The 13,414-nt window shown below is 35.5% G+C and overlaps 1 protein-coding gene across 2 annotated transcripts in view; it reads left to right on the forward strand.

Annotated features, from left to right (window-relative positions):
• Positions 1–13,414, forward strand: part of UBE2K (ubiquitin conjugating enzyme E2 K) — a 44,780-nt gene that overhangs the window by 11,772 nt on the left and 19,594 nt on the right. The window contains exons 2-3 of one of the 2 annotated variants that reach the window (XM_066185635.1): positions 6,316–6,409; positions 11,569–11,627. In XM_066185635.1, coding sequence (XP_066041732.1) covers positions 6,316–6,409; positions 11,569–11,627 — 153 coding nt within the window. Of the gene's footprint in view, positions 1–6,315; positions 6,410–11,563; positions 11,628–12,847; positions 12,946–13,414 lie in introns of those variants that run through there. The other variant, XM_066185636.1, reaches the window with a different exon arrangement.

Genomic DNA, 13,414 nt, shown 5'->3' on the forward strand with positions numbered 1-13,414 from the left:
CATAGATTAATCAATAATTTTAAAATCCTGTCTGAAAGATAAAGAAGTAATTTTATTTTGTTTTTGTGATTGGAGAAGCAATTAGTGATTGAAAGCATTTTGCATGTACAAAACCTCCTTCACAAACTTTGTCCTTGGTTGAGGAGATTCCAGCGGAATTTTTTCAAGTTTATTCCTTAATCTTTGCTGAAATTTTTGCATGTACATTCTTTAAGATTTTTGTTGATTTCTTAAAACTCTTTCTTAATGTGTAAGGGGCTGGTCCTAAAGCCTTGAATGATTACAGATATTTAATACACAGCTGATTTTAGTGCAGTGTTTATATGCATCATTTATCACATATAGGTGTCTTTTCAGGTTAGTTTTTTTCTTGTTTAGTTTTGTTTACATATATATATATATGCACACACACTTGTTTCTAGAGTTTTCTATGAGTTCTCTTCTGTAAAACAAAGTAAATTAACAAAAAATAGTAGTACTTGATCCAATATAGAGTATATTTCCCTTGAGATTGAAGAAAATAATTTTATAGGACCAGTAAAATCACAGACTGCAGGTAATTAATTCCTGTATGGAATAGCAGAGTTCTGTGATTTTGCCTGGTTTTCTTTGTTTGTTCCTTTTGTTGTTGTTGGAGGGGTTTTTTTCCCCCCATACAATGTAATTCAGAAGTAGCCACTGGGTTTTAAATTCCAGATCTAATTCTGTTTAAGATGGTTTTGTGTGTGCTGTTTTTTGTTTTTATACATTCTATTTAGCACCTTGACCTTTTTACCCAAAGGTATTTGATAGGAATTTGCACGTGGTGCCTGAATATGTAAGGAGAGATAGACAGACCTAGAACATGCAAATAATAATTCCATTTGACACTACTTTATTATTTTTAAAATAACACTCTGAAGTTATTAATATTGCTCATAAGCATTATTTCCTTTTTTAGTTTTGACACCAATAGTTAAAAACATAGTATGTTTGCTAATGGATGCATTTGTTTTTCTGTAGAGTAATTTATTATACAGGAATTTAAGATCTAATGAGAAGATATTGTCATGAGGGGAGTAAGTAGAGCTGGTTGGTTCTAGAAAAACTTCTCTCAAAACATTTTTTACATGTCATCGTCATCCAGTATTAAGTTTATGGTGTTTGGTAGCTGTGGCTGACATGGAAATGTGAGGGATTTATTTGGAGTTTGGGTTTGTTTGGTTGGTTTTTTTGCTTCTACTCAAGAGAATTCAACACATGTCAACACTGCTGGCCATGTAATTAAAGAAAAATTAATTAGAAACATCTTATTCTTTCATTTTTAGTTTAGCCTGTCAGCATCTGTCCATACATCACTAGCTCTGATAATAGGCATTTTTATGCGGATTGCTTGAGATCGACTCTCTGGTAGTCTCCTTATCAAAAGAACTGAAGAATTTGGAGGCTTGTAATTCCTGATGTGCTTGTAAATCCTAGTTCCAAAAAAGCAATTTGCTCTGCGTCAGTCTTTATGAAGTAGACTTATCCCAGGATCAAACTTTGAATATATAATTTTCTTCTGCTTTTAGTAAGTATAGTAAATAGTATTTTGTTTGTGAGAAATAAAATTTAGAAAAACAATGCAGTTTTTAATAACTTGTCTTAGTATGCTCTTTTGTGTTGATCTATATTGGTTTTGTCTGTTTATTTTATATCAAGGAAATCTTTGGATTTTTAAGAGTAGAGGTGCTGGACTAGAGAAGAGAATAATAGGCCATGAAGAAATGAAAGAGGTTTTTAAAGGCAGGTTGAAGAAAAGAAAAAAAAAACGAAATGGTAAGGAAGGCTCAAGAAAAAGGTTGGATTTACTGCAGAAAGGAGACAGGCCCTCCTTAGTTAGGCCTGTAGGCTGTGGTGAATAAGGAGAACAGAAGAGCTTGTTGTCTGTTGAGAGTAATATTACAGTCCAGAGCTGCTCTCAAAAATGGTTTTAGTGATGCCTTTGGAGGCTACTTAGAACAGAGTCTAGACAATGTTAAAGGAATAAAGTAGGTATTTATTAAAAAGGCCTTCAAAGAATATATGCCTTGGGCAGTACAAGAGCCTGGCCGAGACTACACCCAAGATGGACAGTGGCTCACACACACATTCTCACACTTTTATAAGTTTTGGTCCGTTTACATATTGGCGTCAATTGTCCAATTACAGCTTCAGGTTATGAACTCCCATCCTCACAGATTGCTCTCCTCAGTTCACTGTTGTTTACACTTCTTGGGCCTGAAGCTGCAACAGTTTCCTTGGTTCTGGGCTGGAAAAGGATTGATTTGTCTAACTACCCTGTGAAGACAACTTGCTAACATTTTATATGAAGTTCAGAGTTCCATACTAATGCAGTGCAGAATCTGGAAAATATAAAAGCTAAAACCTACAGCATCATTCGTAGAAGTGAAGATGTGTGTTAAAATTTTCACAGTGGCAGAACTTAGTCTTCAAATTTTCTGCTGGAGTGGATTGTGTGTTCTTTGCAAGAAAGTCGCTCAAATATAAAACTAGACAGTATACTTCTGGATTTTTTTTTTAAGAGGAAGCAGGTGAAAACAAGTCAAAGTGTCAATAATGGTTACTGTGGTAAATGCTATTGAGTGTCCTTTCTTCAGAAGATGCTCACAGAATGACACTTGATGATGGATTGATTCCTTTGAGTCTCTTTTTAGAGATAGAGCTTTTATAGTGAATAAAAGAGCATAATATGAATCTTCCCCTACTTGTCTGCATCATACTTTTAGTTTAATCTCACATGCTTGGGTTTAGTTTCTGCAAGGCAGAATAAAGTTGGTTAAGCATGACCATAGCAGTGCAGAAAGAATCTTAGCAACTGAGTTGGTCTAAAAAACAACAAATCCTTAGACTAGACCCTACTTAGGATTAAAGGATGCATTTAAAGAGGTAAATGGCTACCCATAATCCACCTAGACTATCAAGAAAAAACGAGGGAATGACATCATGCATTGTGTAGTATCTATTCTCCTTTGTCTTGTCTTTGTTGTTTGAGTTTTTTTGGTCAGTGTTGATCAAAATAATTTTCGGGTGTGATAATGGAAAGTTCTGCTAGTGTTGGTCTTGAAGATTTCTAGAAAAGGATTTTGCTGTTGGATTTTTGGGCATTGTATTGTTATGAATTTAGCTGAGAAACTGTGGAAATAAATGCTACAAGTAATGGCATTGCTCGTGTTTCAGGAATCGCTAGCCCAGTGATTTGGTCACTAAATTCTTACTGAATCCACAGGTGGTAATGCTGTTTTAGACTTGGTGTGGAGGTGAATTTAGGTCTTTGTAGAACTGCTTCTGGAAAAGAAACTTGTGATGTGACATCACAAGTTGATTCATGAATTCTGTGCTAAGATCATTGGTGTTAGAGAGTTTTTGAAGACTACTGTTGTTGGTGGAGGTGGAGGCCAGGGATTTATTATGTTAGAACTGCTAAAATTAAGTAATTTTATCCTACATGATCCTCATTAAAGTGAAATACTTTAGGAAAACACTCCAGATTTAATTTGATTAATAATCACTTTGGTGCTGTTTCTCCAGGGATGAAGGATAAAGCAATCCTTGTCAAGGTGAAGCTGAGCTGAACCTTGAAAAGTGTCAGAATAACATGAAAAAAGGATCTTTAGTTATATAAAGAAAAAATTAATTTGGTATATGGAGGACATGATAGAGTTTAAGCATAAATACAAAATTAAATTAATCCCTGCAATAAAACAGTGCAGTGTAGCATGCTGTTTTTCCCTAAGGTTCTGTGCAAGGCAAATGAGTGCATGGAGACACCTACAGCTGTAGTAATACAAGCAGTCATCTCAAAGTGGGGAACCAGGATCACTGACTCTTGAAAGAAACTAATCTTAGTGACAGGTATTTGATTGCTTTTAAACAAATTTATGGAGTTGGGAAGAATTTATTGTGAAAAACAGTTAGTGTGCACTGCATTCAGTTACTAACTGAAATTGAATATGAAGGAGAATATCCAGGCTGCTTCAAGACTGTGCAGGTCACTGAAGAAAAGTAGAATGCTAAGTAGGAAATGAAACAAGCTGCAGCATGGATTAACCATAGATTGTATCACCGAAGTTCGTCCTGTTTGCTATTAGTACAGTCCTCTAAATGGAAAGTTATTTGCAAAGAGCAAGAACTCCTGCCATCAAGGTGGAGCTTGCCAGGTGATGTTGGCTGAGGGAGAGCAGGAGAAGCTCAGCTGAGTGGCTGCAGTACCTGAACAGATAGTTACAGTGACTCCCCTGTACTGGTTATTTAAACCAGTGTGCTGCTTTGGGAATAAAGAGGCCATGCACAGGGGAAGTACCTCTAACAAAGCACTGTGCAGTCACTGGAGAGGACAAAAAACTTCCACAGCAATCCTTGCTGGGACTGTTGTCACTTGATCTGAGCCTTGTGTCGTGCTGCCATGAAAAAGACAGATTTCATCTTTCTTGGGTTCTGCTGCTGGTGATGTGTCTTCAGTGAGCGCAGCAGAGTGCTCATGGCACAGATTCTGAGACATCATCTAATTCTGTTTATGCAGGGCTGGTTAGGTGATCAAGTGACATAGTAGATAAGTTTTTTTTTTAGAATCAGCATGGTGAAATTAGAATTTCAGCTTGTCTAAAGCAAAATTATGGCTGGAAAATCTGTGTAAATGCCGTATATTTTGCAAAGGAATAAATACTAGATGTATAAAAACTTGTTGAAGCTGGGAAGCAATACTGTCACAAGTGGGCCTAAATAGATTGTAACTTTACCTAATTGTACTTCAGACAGCTTTTAAAAATTGTGAGGTGCTGGAACAAGCTGCCAGTTGGAAATGTGAGAGCAAAAAAATGAAAAGGGATGTTGGAAAGCTTACAAGAAGATACATCATGTAAGATCAATCACAGATTTAGAGAGGGAATTTTTTATAGTGCCTGGCCATTGTGGAGAGCTGCAGGTGCTGCCTCATTGGTGTGGGCTGAAAGGATTTCAAATTCTAAAGACAAATGTATGTAACTGTGGATGTTAAAAGCTCCCAGTTCACCACTGGATTAATTTAGTGAATTACGATTTTTACATGGTGAAGCTTTTGCCGAATCTTTGATTTTTCTTTATATCTGTGAGCATCTCTGCTCAGAAGAGCATTCTTTGTTTTATGGGGACTGATTCTACAGAACACTTGCAGGAAAGAAAGAAGTAATTTCCCAGCTGTTGTCCAGTGGATTCTGTGTGCCTAATGGTTCACATCACTGATAAATTAAAGAACCAGTTGATGGCATCCATCAGCTTTACATGACTTCACCCTTCACTAGCAGCTGTCAGCAACCAGGTTTACTCTGAGAGTGGGAAGAAGCACAGCTGTATAGAACTAGTTGGAACAATTTTAAAAGATCTGGGAAGATGCTAAGGTTTCTTGCAAAAAATAACACGGGAATGAGGAAATCTGTACTGCCATCAGTGAGCACAGTATGCAGAAGTAGCAGAGTGGAAAAACCTGTAATTACCTCTAAAAACTTGATGGTACATCTTTCTAAAAGGAAATTTAGCTTTGTAACCCCCCAGTAACAGTTCCTGGCTTGGAGATTTATGTGACTTTCACTAATACTGCTCTCTGGACCTGGAAAGCAAATTCAATGCAATGAGTAGCTCTGGCTGAGTACTTCTGAGAATCTGTTTCTGGAAAACATATGTTTTCTCCAGTATCAAAGTACACTGTTTTTATTTTGTAAGTAAGTTTTTATGGGGTGTGAAAATGTTGAGGAGGTGACAGAGAAATTCAAGCATATAATGTAAATTGTGTGTTATGCCTAAATATTAAAGATACACATGAACTTAAGACTACAATATTCTGTTCAGATCATTGTAATGTTAAAAATACTACTCCATTTCGGGAAGTCTTTCTGTGTTCCATTGAAAGTGACAAATGTATCTGTTTTTAAATAAATTGGTCTAAATATGAAAAGAACTGATGTGTAATTTGGTCAGTTGAATTTTATAGTTTAGATATGTAGAATTAAGAGCTGATTTGAATGATCACAGTTATTTTAAAATATAGTCAACTTAGAAGTATAATTTAGATATATTGCTGGATTGCTTTGGATATTCTAGTGATGGTATAAATAATATTGAAGTTTCTAATGTTTCACAAGTAGTTTGTTCTTAATGAAGTAAATTTCAGCTGGAAGATAGCTATTAACTTTAGGTTACTATATTTTTAAATGTTTACTTACTTAAAAGTACTGCTCTAACAATTTTAAACAGTTTATTTTGGGGGAAATTTGTGTGTCAAATGCTTACTTATGATTCTTTGTTTCTCTGTTTATTTTTAAGACGAGCAAAAATCAAATTAAAGTAGATCTTGTAGATGAGAATTTTACAGAATTAAGAGGAGAAATAGCAGGACCTCCGGACACACCATATGAAGGCAAGTAAAGTTTTTGTGTATGCAATCACTGTACATATCTAGTCATATGTCTTGAGATGCTCTGTTTGTACAAATAATTACAGCATAAAATGTAGAGGCACATGTTTTAAAGTAGTCTGATTTTTTTTTAAATACAGATTTTAAGCTTAAATACTATTTCAGTTCAGCTTCTGTGTTGCCTGAAGAGAGATCTGTTCAGTAGAATAGACTATCCCATATCAAGGTTAATGTGCAAATAGAAACTGTGTGGTTTAATTGGTATAATTGTGATTTTTAGTTGTTTACTGTCTCAACTGTTTGAGCTCCTTAACCATTAAGCATTAAGGAGCTTAGCTTCAGACTGTACATGTATTTCTGCGATCTAGAGTGGTGATCATTCATAAATGTTGCATTTCTCCTCTCTCAAGCAGTGATGCTGTTGCAAGTTAAATTTGGGATTAATTTTGGGCATCCATGTGTCCCAATACTTAATTTATACTGATGTGGGTGACTCCATAGTAGAACTTCATATCTTTAACTCTCTTCAAATATTATACCTTACTGACTTTCTAGTTTATTAAAGCTGGTATCTTACATTATTATGTAGTTATGCATCTCCTAAAGTCTGGTAAGAGCAAAGCAACATCCAGAAAGAAGCTTTAACAGAGGCTAATATAGCATGCTTCTTCAGAAATACAAAATTACTCAATAATGCTGATACTTGTAAACTTTGTGTATAATATATATGGAACTGGCAGATGTACCTTCTATTTAAAGTTTTTTTCATAATAAATAAGGATTTTAAATTTATTTTTTAAACTTTTGGATAGCTTTTAAACATTGTTTTACTCGACTTTTCCATGCCAGGTATCTACTTTGATTTGAATTTGTACTTTCAATAAAAAAGTATCAAGGAATGTCACAAGCAAATAAATAGTTTTGTTGGAATATGAAACAATTTTGCAAGTTCTTCAGTTGCTCTAGTTGCTCTATGTCTTAGAGCTAAGAGTGAGACTTTAGTATTCCCCTGAGACTGGGCACATGCCATTTGTCATTATTTTGAAAAAATAAATTCTCATCAGGTGGGGAAAATACCTGAAGACTGTTTAGTAGCTATAGAAGTATATGCACTCAAAAGCATTAGTGACTGCCAATGAAAACCTGGTTATCACATCTTCCCTATCAGAGGACGTCGCTTTTGATTTGCTTTTCTGGACTAGAAGCTGGTGCAGCAACATTGGATTTGAGAGCAGGTGTCTCTCCCCTCCACTGCCTTTGGGGCCCAGGAGAGAAGAGGACTGAGGAAATAGCCTAACAGTGGTTAACATGGAAGAATATTGAGCAGGGGTAGATGTCAGAAGCTCACAAGAATGGAAATTAGTCTGGAAGAAAGAAAGTAGAAAAGTAGAAGCAGCTGTAAATGGTAGGGGTGCCCTGCAGAACTTCATTTCCAGAGTTCCTTAGCAGTCTGGTAAATAATGGTAGTTTTCCCCTCTCCCTCCCTTCTCCCATGTGTCTCCATCTCATCAGCTGCTGATGTATAGTTGACACAAGATAATGGCTGGAAACAATTTATTCTGGTCATAGTGTGTGCCTTCAATTTAAAGGGAGTACTATGCTGTTCTCCTAAAATACAGACTCGTGCTAGTGATCTATTTGGAAGTGAATCATTCTATTTAGAATTTAGTATAATTGTTATTTTGCAATAGTATAGTTCATCTGGTAAATCCAAGACTTGGTATTGTAATAACATCTGTATATAAGCAGTTGGATTCTAGGAAACAGCTGAATGGTGGTAGAGGGGTGTTGGTTTTGGTGTTTGTTTTCCATCCAGGGAGAATTAAACCTCCTTGGATGAGTTGTTTTGTCAGAGCTTGCCATTTTTTCCTTCAGGTCAATATTACCTTGGTTTATAAAATGGGCCTTTTTTGGAGAATGTATTGAGAGTTATTTGAAATTGCAGATGTATTCATGTGTCACAAAGGTTAAAAACTGTATAGCAGGTCATGAAGAGGGTAAAAAAAGATTGAAATGTCTGTCTGCTGAACTGGGTTCTGTGATGTGGATGATTCAGGTAGACAAGAATTTCAAAAGCTGGGTATTGTCTCCTCACATATTCAGCATATCTTGCTAGTGAAAAACAGCAATATGTTGAGTGCAGAATTTGTTGATGTGAAATGCATGCATACTTACATACCTTTGAGTACATTTAATTATGAGGATATAGTAAATACCCCTTTTGGGGGGGGCTAACTGTTTTTTTATTCTTATTATGGCAGGGATCTCATGGAACAATAATGTGATTGTATGCTTACTTTAATCTAGAAGGCCTAAGCATCAAGAAGCAAAATGAGAGTTAGTGCCAGCCCAATTTATGGTGTTTCCTAACATTAGAATAATTTGCTTTGGAATGTTAGTATTTCTGTCATATAGTTATATGCATTTATTCCCTTAGATAATTATGAAGGGTGTGCCAGTGTGTGTCATCTTCGTTTTATGACTATAGCAGTAGTACTTGCTGCATAATTACTGACTGATGTTTTGTCATCTATAATCTGAACAGTGATGCAGCAAGAAGTGCTTTATGAAGAAGTTTTATGCAGTAGTTCTGGTCAGCCAGTCCCTGTGATACAGGAGGGAATTCTAGAACCAGTGTGAAGTGAAAGAACAGTTGTTGGCCATAGTTGGTGAGGTATCTGAAATCAAACTGCTGCTGCAAAATTTTTTCTAGGTAATGTTGGAACATTAGTTAAGAATGACTGAGAGGAAGAATGCCATCTATTGACAGAATTTACAGCTTTTATTTTTCTATTAGTAGTGTCAACTCATATTGATCAATTTTCAGAATATTGCAAGCCAACTTTAATTGAAACATGTTTACATCCCATGTTAAAGCATATTTGGAGAGAGAACCTTTGAGAGACTTGATTAATGGCTGCTGGGTTTTACTTGATTCAAGAGCTTTTCAGTAGATAGATTGGGGTTTTGCGGGTTTGGATTTTTGGGGGGTTGTTTTTTTTAAAAAGTCTGTGTAATATTGGTATTAATTTCAAGCCAAGCTTGCATGGGAGCCACAGCAACTGCAAGATTTATAATGGGGTATTTCTTCAAGGGAAATAGCTAAAAATTGCTCTAAGTCTTGTGAGACCTGTTCCAGTAGGACTACAGAAAGAATATTATACCATTACTGTTTAATTCAATTTCAAGCATTAAATAGCCACAAAAAAAGCCATACATGTGCATACTCTTAAAACAAAAGCAGAAATAATGGCATGCAGAAGTTAATATATTAGTAATTTGTATTTTAAATTCAGTATTTTAAAAATTACAGATTTTTTTTAGGTTATGTCTTCAAACCTGTATTTTTAACCACAAAGTTTAGTGGAAAACAATACTATATAAATAAAACTACCAGCTCATCAGTCTTTGGTGAAAAATATTGGTGGCTGAATATCCTGTTAGGCAGAAGACTTGTAATAGCTTGTGGAAGGCAGAAGAAATGGTAATACCTAAGGGTAGGTTTCATATTCCCTTACGAAATTGCAGAATGACTGATGCATTTTTGTAATCCAGGCGGAGTGCAGCTGTTTTCTTAAAAACAGTTGCTGCCAAATTATGCTTCAATTCAAAGAAAAGGAAAACCAAACTTCCTTAAGGTCTCTTACTGATGTATGTGTCCTCAAAACTGTTTCTCCTGTTCTGTCCTGTAAGCAGACAAGCAATCAATTTAGATTCCTAATATAATTTTGGATTTATTGGCCTTTCTTATATAGTATTTTCTGTTAAAACTTCCCAAGTTACTTTAGTGTTAAGTGAGAAAAAGAACAGCTGTAGACAATAGTGGAAAATATCAAACTGATACTAACTAGTTTCAGGCAGAGTGTATTAGACTGAAATACATTTTAAAAATGAGAGTTGTTAGAGCTACTAATGTGTTTTTTGGCACAGGTAAAAAGATACCGTATACTGTAACTGCTGAGAGGAGTGCTTTGAGGCTTTTTTTCCCTGTGTGTCTTGTTGCCAGTATTGTCACTGCTTGAGAGCTGGTTTTGTACAGCTTGATTTGCAGAGTAAATCACTCTGGAAATCACAAGGAAAATAGATTGCAAATACTTCAGCTTTAATTGAAGAAATTGTATAAATTGTAACACATTATACTGACAGAGGGAAATGGTTTCTGAAAGAAGAGCCACAGGTTGAAGAAAAAAATTGCAAGTGAGGATAAATGCTTTCAGTTTTTATAAAAATTAAATGTCTGATTTGGTGTATATGTTTTTTAATACCTTATTCTTTTTGTCATTGAATTGCCTGGCAAATGGCCTTCACTAGCCAGACAGAGAGAGTTTGAGATTGCTCCAGAAGGCATAAGTATTGGTAGTGAACTTGAATGTTAACTGAACTATAATGGAAATAGGATAGGGAATGGTACTGTGATAGCGAAATAAAACCTAGAAATGTTTAAAACTGGCCAGTAGGAGGGGGTTCTGTCTTTCAAGCTCCTATTATGCTTTACTGTATGCTCTGGCTCTTCATATTATATTAATGGTACTGGTGTGTCCAAGTGTTTGCAGAATTGAAACAGAAAGAACTACTTCAGGTGGTAATGTAGAACATAACAAAAGTTAAACACTGGTGCCTCCTTTATTATTATTTTTCCCAAAGTGTGGGAGCTCTTCTGAAGGAGTTATTTGAATGTATTTGAATTCCAAAAAGTTTAAAATGAAATACAGGTAATTTCAATTATGTAATTTGAAGAAAATTTGTCATGAGGTATAAGAAGAATGTCAAAATAATGTAATATCCCATGTTCAGCCTCAATATTCCTGTGGCCTCTTTTTTCATCTGTTTAGGAGATATTTGGTTCATATTTTCATAATGTTCATATTCATCTTTTACTAAATTAAATAATGGGAATTGTAAGATTGAGAATGAGAATGTACACCTAAGAAGTATATGTACTGATTTGCATAAGCAAACACAGCTTTTCTAACTGACTTTATATGCATTTATTTTTAAAATAGATGAAATCTAAATGTATCTCCTAACTAATACTATTCTGGGTAAATTTGAATTACTTGAAAATCTGCTCATTTAGAAGTGTAAGCTTTAGTGTCACGAAAGATTTAAGTTTGAATAATGTTCTTTTGGTATAATTCCCAACTTGTTCTTGTCTTTTGCAGGTGGAAGGTATCAGCTAGAAATAAAAATCCCAGAAACATATCCGTTTAATCCTCCTAAGGTACTGCAGACACACATTTTTGGATAATACAAATTGGCTAACAAGTTGGGTTTGAGTATTCTTATTTACTTGTTTGCTTGCTTGTTGGGGTTTTTGGGTTTTTTTGTTTGTTTGATTTTTTGAATTCACTTCTAGACAAGGATTGGAACTGTTATATTTAGATAGAAATAAAGCAGGATGTAAAACTGTATCCAATTATAAGTACCTTCTGATTGTTCCTAAAAGTAAAAACTGGGAAATGCTGTGGAGGAGCTTGGGTCTTATTGTAATATTTTTCTGACAAGATGAATACAGTTTTCAGGTAGTTTTAAATGATGTAGAGAGTACAGCTGTCTTCCCTCCCCCTTTGTTGAAGAAATGTCGTAATAAGGGAGTTATTGGTTCTTTTAATTTCTTGGGCTCCATAAGTTATACTTAAAAGGTTCTTGAATCCAACCTGCCAAGTTTCTAGTAATAATCAGATGGTGACGTGTACAGGTATGTGTCTTGAAGAACAACAGAGAAATACAATAGTCTTACTGCTTCTTTGTTGAAAGAATAGATAATGAGGACCTGGATGAGAGATGAGAAATGGCTGTGGTAAAGTCATTCATATATTTTTCACAACTTATTGGCCTTTTAATTTTACCGCATCTTTCTATAACTTCCATTGTGTGGTTCTGCTCTGAATGTTCTCCCCAGCCATGTGTGGCTGTATGTTCCTGTGCCCTGATTTAGTCCACTCTTCAATGGCTTGAGTCAGTAGACACCTGAGTTGTCTGACTCAACTTCTTGATTGGTTTTCTGTTTGTCTGAAAGATGTCTTTGAACCAAGAACATGTCCTGGATTCTTCTTATTTTCACCCTGATACATAATACTGGAAGGAACTGGGGAAGAGGACGAAGAGAGAAGTGCCAGTAGCTCATAGGTGCTTTGAGTTACTTCCTTGAAGCTGGAGCAAAAGATACAGAAAATCTTAAAGAAATGTCTGTTGGTCTCAGTTCTTTAATCAGCACGTGTTCTGGTGGGAGCTAAAATAAGGGGAGCGAAAACGGGTTGTGGACACTGAAAGATGAGTTTGTATACCATGATTTATTTGCTGCTGTAGGGCTTGGTGGTCTCCATTTCCTGTATGTACAGTCTTTTGCTGTAGTGCCTGACAGATAATGTGTTCTCTTCACTGTTTGCAACTCAGGGGCAAAAGTTGAAAGATCTATGCTATACATAAAATGTTTTTCAGGAGTTTGGGGTTAGGAGGAGATGAGAAGCAGACGGGTCAAAATCACTAGAAAGCAGTTGAAGTGCAACCTGAAGAAAATGAAGGGGGAATTTCCAAAGGCATGTATGTCCTTTCTGAGGACAACTTTGGTCTCCAGGAACCCTAAGAGAAAGTGCTGCTTTTACCTTTCTTGGTGTCTTAAAAAAATGCAGAAAACCCAAACCACCAAAACCTGATTTTAGTAATGCTTTGTGAGCATGAATACACTTTAGTGTAAAAATATGGACATGATTAATGAATGAATGAATGCTGGGACTAGATCCTTTCAATAGCAAAGAAAAAATACTAGTAATCTAGTTTAGTTTTGGGCTGGTGAAGAGCTTTCTGCATATGAGGTAATGAGACAGGATGGTTATAGACATAGTAGCATCCACCAAAGAAATTTTTCTAATACTTCTGTAGCCAACAATTTAGTTCAACAGTGAGTGATATCCAGTTCCTGTGTTAAGAGTTCAGGACTTTTTGAAATCTAGAGAGCCCACTTTTAAAAATGTTAGAAGTTTTAAGTCTGTATTTGACCATCTGCTT

This window comes from Chamaea fasciata, unplaced genomic scaffold, assembly GCF_029207755.1.
Source record: "Chamaea fasciata isolate MVZ Bird 193981 ecotype frontalis unplaced genomic scaffold, bChaFas1.0.hap1 SCAF_6, whole genome shotgun sequence".
NCBI lineage: Eukaryota > Metazoa > Chordata > Aves > Passeriformes > Sylviidae > Chamaea > Chamaea fasciata.